At 38.8% G+C, this 19,475-nt stretch overlaps 1 protein-coding gene across 1 annotated transcript in view; it reads right to left on the bottom strand.

The window, feature by feature from the left end:
* Nucleotides 1-5,052: 5,052 nt before the first annotated feature.
* The window catches only part of CNBD1 (cyclic nucleotide binding domain containing 1), a 290,441-nt gene continuing 276,018 nt past the window's right edge, over nucleotides 5,053-19,475 (bottom strand). The window contains exons 11-12 of the mRNA XM_032779093.1: nucleotides 7,181-7,240; nucleotides 5,053-5,202 (exon numbers count right to left, since the gene is read on the bottom strand). Of these exons, the coding sequence (XP_032634984.1) occupies nucleotides 5,053-5,202; nucleotides 7,181-7,240 (210 nt within the window). The remainder of the gene's footprint in view (nucleotides 5,203-7,180; nucleotides 7,241-19,475) is intronic.

Genomic DNA, 19,475 nt, shown 5'->3' with positions numbered 1-19,475 from the left:
GGGAAATGAACAAAGGATTATTAGAGAATGATGGCCAAGAATTCTCATGATATATCAACTCTCTAGAGTTACCAGGGATATGCAGAGAATACAGTTCTTGGGAGTATGATTTAAGCCCTTCCACCTGGAGTTAGATGTCTTAAGGTGTTAAAGCAGACAGGCTGCAAAAAGTTACACCATTTGAAAAGCTACTGGCTTTAGCCTTTGTGTCTCTTCAATGGAAGATCTCCAACCCTCATCTTAGACATAATTAGATCTGTCTGATGGACAACAAATCTGTTTTGCAGAAATTGTGTCAAAATGGCTGTTTTTGGATCAATAAACTAAAAGTTTTTGATTTGGGTCTCTCTCTCTTTCTCTCTCCCTCTCCCTCCAGAAATATCTAGAGAGCTGAAGACCTTGCATACCATCCCCTAGAACAATCCTTGAAGCTGATGCATCTCCACTAAATACCTGGCTTCAACAAACCAGCATTTTGCCTTGAAATTCCATTTTGTCAAAAAAGTTTGGACCAGCTCTAGATATAATTAATACTTTTACAAAATGATGGTTTGGGGTGGCATTTTACCATGAATTTACCCATTGCCAGTTTGCTGCACTGACCCCTGTGCTAGGAAGTTAAAACCAAGGCTCTACCAACTCACTGTCTTTTTGTCACCCAACTGCGTGGGTGGCGGATTTAGCAGGCAGACAGCACTTAGTTACTCCTCCACACTGAGACCCAAGGTCCAGGCAGTCAGTGCAGGGGTGGAGGGAAAGTTTTAGTTCCCCTTTCGCCCCTGTGTGTGCATGTATCTGGCCCTGGGACATTAGAGGAGCCAACATTAAGGCATAGGAGCCCTCCATCTTCCAAGTTATGATCTTAAAAGAAAGTTAAATTAAAATGTCGTGAGTGAATGCTGTATTAAGAATGATGGAGCACTGATACACTCCTTTATCCTTTCCTGTTTGTAACAGATAATTTTCCATATGAGTCAATCTCACTTCTTGAACTAACATGAGAAAAATAGTATAGAGTGGTCAGAGGCATCATGCCTATGCCTTCTGATATTATTGGAGTGTTATTTTCCCCTTCAAATTCACTTCTTTAGCTTGGTTTTCATACAGACAAATACTTAACTGATTGAACTCTGTTGGAAGGTCTTATGTTCCGAGGCCCCATAAAACATTCTTTGGATCTCCTTGTATTTAACAAGTTGGGATGGTCTGGTATTTATAGAAATATACAATAAATCTCCTCTTGGAACAAATACCTTTGTGGAAATTGGGCATTCGATCTTGCTAGTGCCATACCTATTACAAAATGGACCTCTTGCTGGGTTTCATTACCTTGGATGTTACACTTTGCTCATCTCTGAAATACAATATAATCTGTTTCCGTGAATGTGTTTCACATCATTTCCGTTGTTCATAATGAAGTGTAAACCAGAGCATTATATTTGCGTTAATGTGACCATGAAGGAATGAGATTTGTTTATATGGCATTATCAAGTCATACAAACTTTCTAATCTAACATTCTGACTTTGATTGTATCTCACTTCACTGGGCTGCCAAATTACTAAGGATCAAATCTTAGTCCCTGGGGGGATAAAGTAAAAACTGAAATTTCTGCAACCTAAATTAAAAATAGTAATAAAAATAATCTGTATATGGATTTCTGTTTCTGCAGGTACATTAAGCAAAAGATGAATAGACCTATAATCAAAGAAACAGAAATGCTGTCAAGTATACTGTAATGGTCTCATAGCCTGGCATCTGAGAAAGGAGAAGATAAAATGAAAAGCTGTACTGCTAGCCAAGAAACACAGTGAGACCCCCAGACCTGTTCTAACTACATCTTTTTACATTTAATAAAAATAGTAGCAGCCATATCTCTCCATCTGCGAAGACCTACATCATGTTGGAAGCAACATGTGACAAAGATCCCAAAATGAGGGACACACACACAAAAGACATGCAGTAGTCTTATAACACGCTGTGATTCTTGCCTTTAATGTCAGTGACTCTTTCTATAAACCACAGTTTCACAGTTCTTTATTTCAGATGTAAATGATTTTCAAACATGAAAATGAGGGGCCACCAACTGTGTGTGGAATGTTGGTACCTTTGGGACTGAAATAAGTGATGTATCTCAAAATGAGGGACAGTTAATAGGTATGATAACTCGTGAACTGTATTATTCTATTGCAAATCTGACTATATTATGTACTCCAGAAGGCTGTCAAATACCTACTCTACATTCTGTGTTCCTTTACTTCATAGTGGGAAACGAATGAGGCTTGTAACCTGCATAGATTGTAAGCATGTTATTTACATTCAGATCACTGTTTGTTATGTTAATATTGATACATTTTTATATCTGATGCCATTTTTAGTTGCACTGTCTGTCAGGCAGCATCAATTTATATGTTATATCCAGTTACATTTTGTAATGAGTAAAAGTGTTAAAATGTTTTTGATAACATTTTCAATGAAAACATATTTAAATTTGGCAGATTAATATTTTTTAGAAATATGTCTTTGCTGTAGAGAAGGCAGAGTAGGCTTGAAATGAAGAGGTTCTTTCCAACCAGTAGTTATGGAGTTAATGTTTCGAAGGACTACAAAATGGTATCATGTCTACTGATATTTTTTGTCATTTCAAGGGTAGGAAGGTGGATAAAAGGTTGAAACCTGTGTGGTTATACCAGAAAGGGTGGTGTTACTGTAATAATCAAATTTTCAAAACTTACATCTAAATTGTACTCTTAAAATAGGCTTTTATGATTGCGCACAGGTGATAGTGTGCACAAAACCTTAATTTATAAGCCAAATAGGAATAATTTTATACCACTCCATAAATAGGGCCTCCATTTGAGAGGCTGCTTCCAGCTGTGTCTACAATTTTGCAGTTGCATTTAATTATGGACTCACTAAACAGAATTTAGAAGTCTAACCACCAGATTTTGAGGAGAAATCTAATAAATATCTATGTAGTATGAACTGCACTTTCAATCAAATGCATGTGCAAATTTGCAGACATTTCTTGCAAGCAAGGAATTATGCCTACTATCTGACGATGAGTTGGGGGACCCTTTTAAAATTAGGGCCACTGGGTAAAAAACCTGAGATCCTAACAATTTCCTATTCAAGCAAAACTTCTTACAGGTAACATAATCATTAGCAGCAATTTCCCCAAAACTGAATGTCTTTGAAGGACCTAAGTGCATTAAATATTATTCCAAATATAAACTGAATCAAGTAAAATGTCATGCAAACTATAAGCAGGAGAACCTCATATCTTATTTTTTCTGACAGCTCATTTTAAAGGCATCTGAGATTTTGATTACTGTAACTCCCATACTGAACAACCGCTCTACTGAAAAGCCATTTAGCTCACTGTCTCACTCTCTGTGGGCCAGATTCTGGCTGGTTCCTGCACAGGCAAGACAGGGATGGCATGCACTTGTATGCTTCTGCACAGGGGCTGGCAAGAATCCTGCTGGGGACAGCAGTTCTTAATACTTGCTATCACCAATGTAGGTGCCAAGGCAGTTGCAGGCAATCACCCAATCAGGTGTACCCTCATTAGGGATGTGAAATCCACTACTCCAGCATTCAAACCCTGGGAACTGCCAGAAGGAACCCTGGCTAACTCATCCAGAATTCCTCCTGGGAACCACAGTGGTAATGCAGCCCCTCTGCATTTGTTTTCATTGTACCTCTAGCAAGCACATGGCAAATGAAAATCGTTGGGAGGAGAGGGTATTTCTGTACCCCCTTTACCATCATTTCAAACTCTGCAGTTGTAGATCCCAGATGTACAGGCGCTATCCAGTCTAGCATCCCAACGCTGTCAGTATGCAGAACTACCACAGAGGCAGGAATGCTACTTTCAAACTATTAATAAAGATAATAGCTACTCACTGATCCAGTGAATAATCAAATTCCAGTTTTTGCTTACAGCAATACTACAAAGGCCAGGGAAAATCCCTCAAGCATGCTGCAAGATATTCACAATCCACTGAATATAAATTATTCTTTTGGCATAAAGATTCAAAAGATCCATACATGAATCTTCATTTATAAAGTAGTGAGGGAAGGGTGTGGAACAGTTGATGTCTGAGGCAAAAGTGAGGGTAGAATTAACATCTTTTGGGATTTCAAGGTTACGGGTTAATGTTTGTGTTGCAGGGCTGGCCAAGAAATAGGTTGGTTCTCAACTCCTTATCCCTTTCATCACCTTTCTTGATGTTGATGGCTCTTTTTCCTATCCTGTATGCTTTCTGATAAAGTCATCCCTTCTCAGGGGATCCCCTGGAGGGCAGACATGTCTCTTCTCAGGCACATTTCTACATCTGCGCTGAGTACTGGCACAAGTCTTTTCCAATATTGTATACACACTACACTGAGTTGCTCCTCATGGGATGTTACAGTGTTTGACAGAAAAAAACTGAGTTCTTCACTAGGATCGCAGGGAGAAAGGGAGGGACATGGAAGGCTCAGGAAGATAGAGGCATAGAAGGCAGTTGGAAGAAGTAAGGTGAGACTGCAGGGAAGCTGTGGATGGACAAGAATACCTTACGCTTAGAATATCACACAAAAGTCGTTTGCTCCAAAAGAGAGCTACAAATAGCACAATTCAGTATCTGTACAACCATGTACAAATATGTTCTTCTATGCAGGGAACCATACTCTTTTTCTTTACTATTGTTTTCAATGAGGAAAAACTAGGCTAATTAAATGTGCTTTGTTAGGAAGCCAGAATCCTCTTATTCCTGGAGTTTGTAATAACCTGTTAAAACTGTCCTCAGGGTAACGCAATGTTAAGAAAAAGATGTACTAGCTTGTTTTATTTCTTCCATCAAAAAAAGATTAAATGGGTCATAGTGCAGGAAATAGGCGGGTAAGGAGAAGGAAGGGTTGCCAAGCCAAAATAATTAACAGCTGCATGCTGGTGTACAGAAACAAACAGGGTGGGCGAAGGATTTAATCTAGGAAGGCTGCTGGAAGAGCTCAGACGGAGAGGATTGATGAAATGACTGTTGGCTTACACCAAAGTCTCCAGCCTCTCATACACTGCTGTCACTCAGACAGCAACTCAACGATGCTTGTTCTGTCGATTTCCCCCCCCTCTTGGCAGGATGACTCCACTCATGTGTCCATTTCCCCAAACCAGGGATAATTCCATTGTGAAACAATATATCCTGCACCACCTTGTTCTGACAAGAGAAAAATAATGTATTAAAGAGAATGGAAAAGTAATTATACAGAAGCTTAAAAGAGGGGATACCAGTAAATATGTACACAATGCAAATTCTGATCCATTACAGCCAATTAACCTCATTAACTTCAGTGTATATGAAGCCTGGTGGCCTGATTCTCCTGGCAGTAATCCTTTTGAAACACACCGAGTTACACCGGTATAAAGCCAGTGAATGTGAGTGGAGCCCCTGGGACTTTTATTTGATTTCAATGAGACTGTATAGATGTAATTGAGTGGGGAATCTGGTCCAGAATCTACAGGTCTGTATTAGAGATCACAAAGAGTGCATCTACACAATTAAACATCTGTGGCTGGCCTGGTTCAGCTGATTCAGGCTAGCAGGGCTTGAGCTTCAGGGCTGTAAAATTGCTGAATAGAGTTTGGGCTCCAGTTGGAGGCCAAGCCCTGGGATCCAACTGTGAAGATCAGATCCAGACTGAATTCTCCCTGTAAGTTTGGGGAGTTTGGAGCCATCTTTATGGTTTGTTGCTATTTACAAAGAACTAGAAAACAGATTGTTTCCATTTAATTAACAAAAACATCTCTAAGAGATATTTCCATATGGGACAAAGACAGAAACATGAATATTCTGCTAAACATATTGAAGTTTGTTTGCTGTCGTATCGGTATTTAATCAGAATGTTAAATAATGTATATGGTATGTACTGTAAATTCTGATTAGAAGTGAAACTCTGAAGTTTGGTGAATAATGAACCACAGTGAGTTGTGTCCTTTCTTTCTGAGTCTTGTGGCAGGCAGCTAAAACATAGAATATTGTGAAAGTGTGATTGAATTATTCAACTGGAAAAAAGAAGACTATCTATTAATTATTGGTATTTCTACAGCACCTATTGCTATGCTGTCTAAACACTATACTATCTAAACTTTCTCACTTTTTACTATTAAACTAATTTAGTTTTTTATAATGCATTTGCCTTTGATCTTCATATTAAATGCAGGGAAAACTGTTTAGGATTGATTGCTAACAAGAAGGTAAGAGCCAGTATAGTTTTGTTTTTTTTTAAAGAAAGAAAAAGAAAATATAGCATTTTCAGTATCTCAAAAATGCTCTACAATCACCAGCAGGACATCTGTTAAAAACCTAGCACTGTCTTGATCACATAGGGACATCTGAACACTTTAATGCAGAGCAGTGATAATACCTGCTAACAGATTAAACACATTATGTAGTGTTTTTTCAATAATAGGTTGTACTCCACTGAAATGTCATTTATCTTCTCATTTAGCTGCAGCTTTTATCAAAAACCAAATGGTTTAGGGACAGGACTGGAGGAAAGCAAAAGCATCCTAGTGCAGTGAAGAGTAATGAGATCTGATGTTCATCTGCAAGTTGGAGAAAGTTGTAGGACAGGGGTGACTGCATTTTGGCAACCACAAACTACAGTCCAATAAAGATCCACATAAATTTAACTGATTAAGCAGCTGGCTAATTGCTGCATAAACAAAATTGGAGATTCTTTATCTTATTTCTATAGCTACCTAAACCACATCTGCATATCAGTACACAATTAGAAGAACACGAATATTCTTAAATTGATCACTGCATACTGTACTGATTGATTGTTTTTTTTTAATTACCATGGGTATTTGTATTATTACTTGGAAATGAATTCATGCATTTTAAAAAGAAATTTGTTTTTTTAAATCTGAAGGATATTTCTCCCCAAATTATATTCACTTTAAAGTAGCTCAGATTTTCTTCTAAGGAAGACAATGCCCCTTTAATTCCACCACAACTGCAAAAAGATGCATCTGAAATTCTTTAGTTATTAAAATTTCTATTAATATTTTAATTATATTAAAATGGATTTTTCTAAGGCTTCATGAAACTACTCATTATACAGGCCATTTCACATGGATGGAAAGATGCTAAGTAAGAGCTCTCCAATGTTATAGTGTATATATTGTAGTACCTTGACACTCTGCCATTCTTTCTGTTTCTCTTTATTTATATATTCAAAGTTGATCTCATCCTGCATGAAAACAGAACAATGCTGATTAGCTAAGTCAATGTTTTTTCAATTATTTAGTCTTTTGTGGCCTATTTTCAATAACTACCTAATTTTATAACCCCCTCAAGACTGTATGATTTAATTTACATACTCCTACACAGAATACATCAGGGCAAACAATATGAAAATAAATATTCTTAGTTGCAGAAACAGGAGTATTGAATAACTGTTCTCTAATAAGTATAAGAATGTTCCTCTCCCAGGGAGACACAGGCTCACTCAAGAATCCCAGCTCATTAGGACAATTTTCCCCACACAACATTTTTTTTTTTAAAAACACTGGTAACTTCACACAGAACTCAGTTCAAGAAGCTGCAATCTTCTTCTCTTACTGCAGAAATCTAGAGGGAGACAGAACCTAAAACTGCCTTCTACACAAAAAATGAGTCACTTCAGTTTGGGGTAGGCCAAACAGTCATCTAGCTAACTTGCCCCTAAATCCTTGTGCATAGTGATGACATCCTGATAGATTTGGGGCACTTTTTATTTATCTATTGCATGCATGCCCACAATACAGTACTGAGACTGGCTCTGCTCTGGAGCTCTGAAAGAAATACTAACAGACAAAACAAATAATCAGTCTGACTTTGATGAGTGGGAACTGACAGAGGCGCTCACTACTTGCAGCAATGCCGAAATCTCAAGTCCACATGATCTGAGGGGAAGTTCCCTGAGCGGTTTTATGGAGGAGATAGGCAGGTAACATCACTGTCAAATAGACCTGGGAATGATCTCTGAGGCGCATACATCTCAAAAACCTGCTGTCAGTTTCACTGGCTCATATGGCCAGTGGTTCCTTCAGGTAGCCAGTCTGGCGGTGTTTACAAAAACAAGGACAAGGCTGTTTTCTGTAAAACTATCAGGCCCTGAAAAGGGGGAGTATTCCTGGTTAATGAGCAGACATGTTTACCTTGTTTATTTATTAAAAACTTAACTTGCATTGCTCATAGTAATGCAGAGTAGGGTGGTGATCATCGTGGGTAAGAGACGGTATGAGGAGAGTCAGTGATGGGGGGATGGTCCTCAGGCAGTGAGGGTGAAAGGTTTTGCAATCCCAGCAAAAATGATAAGGTTGGCCTACCCAGAACCTTACATCCTAGGCACTCCAAAATTGAGAAACACACAAACAGAGCCCAAGGAGCTTGCCAAAGGCTACAGGAAAAGCATGTGAAAGTTAGGATTAGAATTCTGGAGTTCCTGGCTACAGGCCCATATGCAATCCACTGTCGCTTATTCTAGAGTTAAGCTATTTTTAGTATACAGTTGAGTGTGAATATGTGGAAGTAACTCACATGCGTGGTTTGTTGAAATTATAAAATTTGAGAAGAAAGGCTGAATGGCTCATGAAAGACAGAGCCTTGAGACTGAGCTCAGCCATCTTTTCATTCTAATTCATGAAGGGCCAGACTGAGAGCCCACTGAAGTCAATGAAAAAAGACTCCCATTGACTTCAGTAGGCTTTGGATCAGACTCTATATGCAATTTAGAAACATTTAAAAACCATTCAGGACCTGGTTCTAACCTTTACAAGAACAAGAGTTCTGCACTTGGACTGATGGCTATACAACCTGTAGTCCTTTGCATAAAATTATCATCAGTGTTTCCACATTACAAAGTGCATAAGGCAGAATATTTCTGCTCTTGAATTTCAGAAGATCTACAGTGGCAGATCTGACTATGGATGAGATTCCATCTCTACATATGTTGCTACCTAAACTAAAATGATCCATGATTAATCAACACTACCTTTCCTCTGGCATTAATAAAAAAAAATTGATGAGTGGGGAATGTAGGGAGGGGAATATTAAATTCAAGTGAAAATATTAATTTCCACTAAAAGTGCTGTTAAGAGAAAAATTAAAGAGTGCTTGGATCAATTAAATATCTGCAGTATTAATCACCAATGTTCCTAAGGGAACTACCAGAGACAACAGAAGTGCCACTAGCGGTCATTTCTTAAAATTAAGAAAAACAGGTGAGGTGCCAGGACACAGGAAGAAAGCAAGTATTGTATCCGTCAACAGGAAGGGTAAAAGGGTTTAATCGAGTCATTCTAAAGCATTTAGACTAACCCTATAGAGTGTAAAACAGTGGAATAAATAAGGATATCAATATTAAGAAAGGAACAACAAATCTTCAACAGACAAAAATAGTAAAAGTACTGGGGGATAGTGTCTCAGGAGACATCAACCAGTTTTGAAGACAGTAACTAAGATCTGGGACATTATCATCACTCTTATTAAAAAGTGCTAGACTCTTTCTCCACAATATTACATAGAATTTATGATTGTGTAACTCCACTGATTTATATTCTATCTGAGAATCAGGCCCATAGGATAAGATAAATCCCTAACCCATAGTGCTTATAATCTAACACCTTTACCCTGCACACTGCTGTGCAAATATGGACTCTTATACCTATGCTGAATCTCTTTGCCTTCAGTGGGACTCAGCGTGGGTGTACAAGTGTCATCAGTCCACTTGTTTGCAGGACTGAGAACAGAAAGACATGGGAAAGGTGGAAGGAAGCTGCACAATATTGTTTGTATTACTTTTTTCACCATCAGATATTCCTTTCTTTGGTCCAAAACACACAGCCTATTTTCCTTCTGCTTATTTAACCTATGCCAGCCTTACGTCATATATTCTACTTTATCCTTTGATTTTTCCATTAACAATATTTTTTAAACTCAACCTCATTCCACCCTATCTTTCCTACACATTCCTCCTTCCAATCTATGTTGACTAGTTGTTTTAACCCTTTCCTATAGGCCAGTGGTCCCCAACCTTTTTCATCTGGCGGGCGCCAGACGACGAGCCAATCTTTTTTGCATGGCGGCAGACGAGCATCTGCCGAAATGCTGCCAACAAGCGGCATCATCCAGAGGTATCACCGCCGAAATCTGACAGCATTTCGGCGGGTGCTCATCCTCTGGCCAGTACACGGGCGCACTTAGATGTCCCGGCGGGCACCATGGCGCCTGCGAGCGCCACACTGGGGACCGCTGCTATAGGCAATCCCTGCCAGACATAGTTTTCCCCCTTTCCTTGACATGTCCCACAATATAACTCCCATCCATTCCTGACATCTCTCACTCGACTTTCAAAGCCCCTTCCCCACATTCAGGCTGGTGTTATTGATGCTAGAGGGAACTCAAGGCAGTGTGCCCCTTATTAAGAAGCCACTGGTGCCTTGTCCTGTATCTTGGGAGAGGCGGGAGGCGGCTCCAGGCACCAGTGCACTAAACGTATGCCTGAGGCGGCAAGCCACAAGGGATGGCACTCAGGCTGCCTTTGGCAGCATGCCTGCGGGAGGTCCGCCAGTCCCGCGGTTTCGCTAGTAATTCAGCAGCGGGAATGCCAAAGGTGCGGGACCAGTGAACCTCCTGCAGACATGCCACCAAATCCGCGTTACCAGCAGACCTCCTGCAGGCATGCCACTGAATCTGCATTACCAGTGGACCTCCTGCAGGCATGCCGCTGAAAGCCGCCTGACTGCTGTGCTTGGGGCGGCAGAATACATAGAGCCACCCCTGGGGAGAGGTGTAGGTTTTGGTATGCTCTGATTCTGGTATTGCTCCAGCCTCACATGCTCATGTTCAATGGGAAAGGTTGCTGCGACCTGGTAACTATAGTGCCCAAGGAGGCCTGACTGTTTCACTCTCCCCATAGATGGCAGCTGTGCACATACTCTTGAGGCTTACAAAGAGGGAGAATTGCTCAGAGACTTAAGAGTTGTAAACCACAGAGCAATGACTTGGAATTTTAAAAAGGTAAATTTAGATTAGACATCAGGGAAAAGGTTTTTAACAGTGTGGACAGTTAGGCAATGGAATAAATTACTGATGGAAGTGCCCCGAGCCCCTTTATCAGCAGCGTTCCAGAATAGGTGAGATTAAACACACTTGAGAGTATAGCACACAAGAAAACCCTGCTGCGAAAGGGAAAGACGAGATAAAAACAAACAGATTAGTTTCAGCCCAAAGGTACTATTCGACGATTCAGGCCTGCTCCTGCTGAAGTCACTGGGAGTTTTGCCAATGATGTGAATAGAAGCAGGACTGGGTCCCCAATTTTTATGTGGCTCTTTCACTTTTTTAATTCTTCCACTGTGCCTCTTACTAGCCTACAATTTGGGATGAGCCATCCTGATTTTTTAATCTACCTGTCCTAGTACAATTTAGACCATCTCGCCAATTATGAATTGCATTGGCCATGAAAAGAATCAACGTTTTGCTGAAATGCCATTATGAAAAGAGGTAATTCTAAATCACAATAACTCAATGAGAAAAAAAAACAGATTTAAAGCTTATGGAAATGTTATCTGCTTTAAATCTTGACAGATTTAGTATAACTATTGTGTAAGGAGCTTTTTAAAAATCAAATGAATGTGGTTTAGGGTTTAGGATTTAGAACTTCAGAGTTGAAGTTCTTTGGGGAAGCACTCCATTTCGCTCTGTTAATTTTATGCTCTGACACCAGCTGCTAAGTGCCGTTTACATCTGCAATCTCACTAAATCATAAAGGAGTATTCTTCAGCTCAAACTATCCATCATTAGTAAATTGACTGATTGCAGGTGAGACAATAGGCTCTCACTTAACAATTGTCAATTAGCCAATACATCTATAGTTATTTGGTCAGCATCAATTGCTGGCACATATTATTTCCTTATTTACACTTCATTTTAAAATAAATGACAGACCCCTTGCAGTGTTACCCATGTCCTCCCTTCTTTCCTTTCCTCCTTCTGTTACAATTGGATTGAAAGATGTTTGGGTCAAGGATTATGTCTTGCTAAACGTTTATACATCATGTAGCACAATAGGGTCTCAGTTCTGACTAAAGCCTCTCGGAGCTACTGCAATACCAATAATAATAGTAGCAGAATGAAATTCAAAAGGTTTAGTACATAATTCTGCCCTCCAATTGACTTCACTGGGGAGCTGAAGTTCAGCTTCTCAGCTCAGAATGAGACAGCTGATTTTTATTCAAATACAGCCAAAAATAAATGTTCATTTGATCTACATTTCCCTAGAAACTCTTTTGACCCAACATCTCTTTCTCCAGGAACTATCTGATATTCTAGAAAGCTTGTTATATTTTTCCTTATCATATTAGTGTCCATTTGGAGCCCAAAATAAATATAGCCCAGTTATAAATGAATCCATGACATTCACTTATGCTACATCTTGATAATCAATTTCCCCACTCCAGAATTAAAGGTAGCAAGACTTTCAAAATATTGTACAGGTCCCTAGCCAGAGAGATTCCTATTGGCTACACATCTAAAAAGGCTCAGACATACATTATTTCTTCCAATGTCAATGGTAATAGACACACACTGAATTGGATCCAAGTCCATCTAAGGAGAGAGGCATACATGGAATTCAGTGTTTTGCCACCTCTTTAAGGGGATCCAGAATCATGATCATGGAAGACAGTTTGATCGGAAAATCCATGCATTTCAGGGGACGACAGAATTACAGAAGATTTATTTATGTGAACAGCTCCTGCCAGCCCACTAAGCTCTTTCCACAAACTCTGGAAATACACATTGTGGTTCTGAGCATAATTTAGTCTTATCAATGTTAACAACTGACATTTTACTTTTCCCTTATGTGATGTTGAGAAAATAGTACTTCTGCTTTCAGTAGTGTAGACAATAGTATTACCCCCAAGAAATACAACAATAAGTAAACATTAATTAGCTGCTAAATCCAATACTCCAGTGCCTGTATAATAATCTATGCACTATGCGGTGAAGTAATCTGAAAGGTGATCTCCATTTTTCCTCATCCATCATATCATACTGCACTAGTAAAGAGACTTTTATGTGCTGTAATTATGAGAGATTAATATCACCTACAGCTAATAGTATCCTTATTCAAAGAAATTCTAATCAACAGTATGGATTCTACTCCAGTCATTTTACTACAATACATAGTAATATATACAACATTTAAGTATGCTTTAGCTCCATCTAATTAACTCCTGATATAATTAACATCTTCACATATGACATTCTGCCCTCTGTGAAATACATACCATACTTCTGCTAAAAGAAAATCTGTAAACCCATTATATTGTTTACAGATGTCAAAGTCGTAAGGATAATTGTAAATTATTCAAAAGAGCAGTTTTTTATATTTAATCGTCATACTACAACGAACACCATGAATGCAATAAAGCCATTACAAAGTCCACGTGCATTTAATCTCTTGTCACGTAACAGAACCTTTACTTCAGAGAGGCACCCTTCACGTCCATAACAGCAGCCCTGAATTTGCAAGGGAATTCCTTAAGGCGTAAAACAAACAAGAGTTGAATCTGTCCATCAAGAGAATCAGAAACATAGATTTCCTAATCCTGATGTAAGCGTGTGAGGAACAGCAGCCAGTTTTTTTCCATATGATTAATTATAGGTACAAGGGCATTTCTATTCCATGCTCTTAAGTACCTCAGGAAAGCTAGGTGTTTTTTTTTTTAAACATACCTCACACAATGAAAGCTGATTGGAAATCTGGATATTAACATTACAGAATGTAGCTATGTACAAATTATTTTATTTTTCTAGCATCCAACTGTGTCTCATACACTCTATTGTATCTTGTTGTCAGACTTAAACCGTTTGGAGAATATTAACATTTAACTTGGTCTGCAAACTCTACCTATGTTTTGCAGGCTAGAACTGGGCTGTTGTATGACAGTTTGCGTTTACTTAGTAGTTCTGTAAGAAACCATATAACAAATGATTTCCAGGGCTTTCTTCTAGGTCAGCAGTTTGAAAACAGTCTTTCAAATTCAATTAAAATGCTTTATTTCTCCACTGGCCTAAGGATAATGAATGAAAGAACATCTGTATTTAATATTTCTCTCCTATAGAAATTCTTCATATTACATGCAAGCAAACTGAGGTCCATTGTCAGTGACTAGTTATTTCAGATTTTAGTAAGACTGAAGGCTGTTAACAGGAACTTGATTCCTGTTGTAAAAGTAACATTAAGGCTAATTCTGGCTAGTTGCAGAAATAGTAAATAGATCAGCATAGCAGGTTGTTCTGCTGTTGTTTCCAAATGCCTCACTGTATCAATACAATATTTTGTCATTAAGAATCAGGTGAGGGAACTGGTTGTGACAGCACTGTGTGTGTTAGAGCTATTTTAATATACATACAGTGCCTGACTTGAAGCATGTTGAAGTCAGTGGAAAACTCCAATGACTTTCAATGGCCATTACATCAGGTCCCTGGGAAGTAACATGGTTTTAGACCACTCAATTTGTGAGTCCGTTCTTGGCCACCAACAGAAACCTGTAAGCTTTGATTTGACTTGAATAAATCTATGATGAGTTTCATGAACAAGCTGAGTAAATCTGAGTTGAAACTTAAAGGATCAATCATAGAATTGGCCTAATTCTGACCTCACTGAGATAAGATTTACACTGGTGTAACTTTATTGACTTCAGTCAAGTTGTTTTTGATTTATACCAGTGAGATTAGAGGCCCAATTCATTCTCTCGGTGGAACAACTTGAAAGATGAGGAATAAAATCTCAATAAGGATCCCCTTGTGAAGATCCTTCAACATAATCCCGTCAGACACCTGTCCTAGATAGTTTTTCCAGTTCCTGGTGGTGCAGCAAAGCACCACTGAGGCATGCTTAGATGGAAAAAAAATACCATATTAAATCTATAGATGATCCACAACTGTTGAATAAATTGTAACATCATGATGTAAATCTCAGAAAAAAAATCTGCTAGAGATTGCTGCAAAGTGGTCTAAATCAGGATTTTATGCTTCTTTCTGAGATCATATGACCAGAGAGAAAAAAAAATATCTGATTAATATAGCACATGGAAGGATTCAATTTCAAACTACATTTAACTTAACATTCAAACAGAGCTCTGAAATTTTTTATTCTGTGCTGGTGTCCTTACCCTAGAGTGTAAATCCAAACTGACCTTGCAAAAATCAATGACATGACCTTCTGGAAAGCATTTGGTGATGATACAAGTCTAGAAGACATGCAGCAAAACCAAAGAGAGACCCCCATGGGTTCTGCAGCTTGAAAGATACTGGCTATTTCAGTATTATACCAAAGGTTATGATTTTGCTACGAGTATTTTAATTAAAAGTCATGAATAGGATGCGGGCAATAAACAATAAATCATGGATTTATTGCGAAGTCTGAGACCTGCTGTCCAGTGCTGAATTATTGGGATTTTCAAGAAGTCAAGGGGGTCTTATAAAATTATGGAATCATGACCTCTGTGACAGAGTTGTAACTTTAATTGTATACCTGACTATATGTGCCCTGCAAATCAAAGGTAGTGAATAGCGAATTGCTTCATGGCTCCAAGTAGACTTCCTCAACAAATGCTCATGTGTGGCTATCATTCACAGCTTCCTTAGGAGGCTCATGTTGATCCACAAATATATAAAAAACACCAGCTGAAGGCATCCGTTCTGAAGGGTCTCACCATTCTTTTCATGTTGCTATTATACACTCTCTTTTACAGTTCCTTGGATGCAGTTTCCTCACAGACAAACGGAAATGTCTGAGTTTCTGTTTTACGGAGGCAACATTTCTTCTCAGTTTTACTTTGCATGCAAATACAACTGCACTGTTCAGTGTATCACTCAGTGTAGTCTGTCACCATGGAGACAGGGGCTTAAAAAGCAGGGTCATTCTGCGAAGGTGTGGAAGAAATGCATACATTTACACACTGTAAGTTTAAAGTAGTAAAAAGTCTATTCCGAGAACTGGAATGATATTTTACAATACAGAACTCCAGAATTATATTACCAGTGTTATGTGACATCAGTGCATTAAGGCAACCAAACACAGGGCTTCATTTCCTCAAGTAAGTTACCAGACTTAGTTTAGGATCTGTGAGCCGAGCATTGAAAACATTGGAGGCCAGTAGATTCAGTCAAGACTGACACAGCTGAATTAATATATCATCTGCTCACTGGAGTGTAGCTTTCCTCCATGGGTGGAAATATCCTTATGGCAAAGAAGTTTATATGAACAAGTTTAGCTAAACTGCAATTATCTACATTAAGGACAGTAACTTAATATTCCTGTTTTATGGAATAAGAATAGTGGAATATATTACCTACATGATGTACCTTCCCTAATGTCCACATTGTGTATCCTAGGCCAGATTCTATACCATTGAAGTCAATAGTACAACTCCCATACAAGTCAATGAGAGCAAGATTGGAACCCTATTATAGGGTAGCCTCTGTAGTTGGCTGCATACTGCCAAAGATCCAGAATGAAAACATGACTTTTTTTTTTGATGTATTGGACAATGCTGAGATGCATGGATCTTCACAGATGTAAGAACTATGTTCCATTTACCACTATGTTGTCTGACATGCTTGTCTAGTGATTGCACAACTAATTAATTAAATGTTTGAACATGCTCTATAATCCCTAGAGCAATTATTTTACCTCTGCCATAAACAGACTCCATTTGATCAGCAAGAAGCTCAGCTTTCTGTAAAGTTAGTTCTGATGGCAGAAGAAATCATTTATATATGCATGACATGCCTGTTTCCTTTACCATCTGAAGGTGTATTATCTCACTGGACATAATACTTTACACATAAGTTCCCATAAATATATCAGTAGATATTTACATACGCTGGCAAAATGAGGATGTGTCTACTACCACTGGTACTTTCACTATCAGTTGGTTAAAGCTGAAACTGCAATTGCATACCCAGTTATTAAGAAGGAAAAATGCATAAAATATGTATGTTGCCTTCAATATCCATACAGTCTTAGCAAAGCACGCGCCCTGCATATCCCCATTACTATTAAGAGTATAGATTTCAAGCATATCTAACTAATGTTTAAAGGGTAGCACAGGTTCACCAGCCTCAGGAAGAAATGCAGAAAGATGTATAAGAGATGTAGGGTTAAACGTTTACAAGTCCCTAAGTATCTTAGGCTTTTAAGTCCCATTGACTTTCATTAGTCTCGTAAAGGCCAGATTTTAAAGATATTTAGGTGCCTATCTGCATCTTTAGGTGCCTAAATACCTTTGAAAATCTTTCTGAGGGCCTTGCTGCCATAGATGTCACCTCCATATGCACCAAAACCCCTTACAATGACAGCATCACTCAAACATCTACAAGACAATAGACAACACAAAGATATCCACCCCAAACACTGCCATACTCATCCATTTCCTCCTCACTTATAACAATTTTACATTCAATGCCAAATACTTTGCCCAAACCGTGGGAAAAGTCATAGGTATAGGATGGCTCCTCATTATGCCAACCTCTTCATGGGCCACCTTGAGGAAGAATTTCTGGACAAATGTACCATGAAACCAATGAAATACTTGAGATACATCTATGACATTTTCATCATCTGGACAGATGACCTAAACTCCCTCACAGATTTTTCACCACAACTTCAACAAATAAAATCCATCCATCTAACTCTCTCTAGAATGCTCCCAAACCAGCATCAACTTCATGGACACCACAATCAGCTTCAACAATGGACCCCTGAAGACCAGTATATACAAGAAATCCACAGATTACCACTGTGACTGGGGTCTATGTGGGGAGCCAGCTGTGGTCACTCAATTAGAGTGAGCTGCAAAGAATGGAGTAGCCAAACCCCCAAAAGCTGGTGGACATTCCAATACTTAAATTCACCAAGCCAACATAAAACAGCCTCTTTATTAATTTACTGGTTACTCAGAAGTCCAAACAACACAGTTCCCTTAAAGTGATCCAACCTCAGGCCTCCATCCAGGTACCCACATCAAATGTGATGATTTCTGTAAATCTTACTTCATCATTTAAAAAAAAGGAAAGGTCAATCTCAAAGGATCAGACACATTACCTCCCAAGTTAATGAATGTTTCAGATCTTACCCAAGTATATACTACAGCCCGTTCTTATTAATTAAAATCTAAAGGTTGAAAGAAAGAAAGAAAGAAAGTTAAAGTTGGTTAAAGGAATTGATTATATACAGTAATGGCAACGTTCTTGGCTCAGGCTTCTGGCAATGATGGAATAAACTGCTGGATTAAGTCAAGTCTCTGGAGTACATCCACAGCCTGCATAGGTCATTCAGTCCATTGTTCAGAGCTTCAGTTTGTAGCAAAGTTCCTCCAGAGGTAAGAAGCAGGATTGAAGAACAAATGGAGAAGCAGGTGCCTTTTATAGTCTCTTGCCATGTGGTTTGTGCTTCCTTTGTTTCAAACACAAGCTGCTCAGCACATGGCTTGAAAGCCTTAGAGTTTTCTCCATAGGCATTTCCCTGCGTGCTTTGCTGAGTCATAAGGTGTATCTGCCTTCTCTCAATGGGTCAGCTGTATAGCTGATGGTCCTTAATGGGCCATCAAGCAGGCTAGGCAGTGCTGATGCCAAACTGTCTGGGGGTGTCACCCAGAAGCATAGCACAAGTTTGAAATACTGACATACAAATCTGTAACTCATAATACAAAGGTGATACAAACACATAAATAAGATTATAATATCTGGCAAATTATGACATTACTGCAGATATCTTACATGGCTGATTACTTCATAGGCATTACCCAAAAGCAAACATTTGAAATCCAGGTACAGATTATGAAATACAGATAGCACAATCATAACCAGCAAATCATAGCCTTTTCACAGGCATCTTCCTTGACAACTTTTGTACAATATTTGCTGCAAATATATAACAGTGGTTTCAACAATGATCTATATGGTCATATTTTAATCAGATAACTTCACAACCACACATACCTTTACACCCCAAACAAACCAAGACATCTGTTACCTACAGCCAGGCCCTCAGATACTACAGAATATGCTCCAAGAAGAAAGTCCAGGATATACACCTTACCATGCTTAAAACTGTCTTCACCAAACAAGGACATTCCATCAGAGAAGTAAATTGCACCACTGAACAGGCCACCCAAATACTCCAAAAGAACCTGCTTCAGTATAGAAAAATAACCCTCTGACTTTACACCTCTATTTGTCATTTACCACCCTATATTGGAACCCAAACATGATATCATTAAACAATTATAACTCATACTTGATGGAGACCATATCCTGAAAGAAATCTTTCCCAAACCCCCTCCTCTGGCCTTCAAACAATCCCTCATCTCATCATCAGAAGCAAGCTCCTCACAGACCAGGACCCCCCACAACTGAAAGCGGCACCA

The sequence above is a fragment of the Chelonoidis abingdonii genome, chromosome 2, assembly GCF_003597395.2.
Source record: "Chelonoidis abingdonii isolate Lonesome George chromosome 2, CheloAbing_2.0, whole genome shotgun sequence".
NCBI classification, from domain to species: Eukaryota; Metazoa; Chordata; order Testudines; family Testudinidae; genus Chelonoidis; species Chelonoidis abingdonii.
Note: the sequence above shows the minus strand (reverse complement) of the source record. Positions and strands in the feature narration are given on the sequence as shown.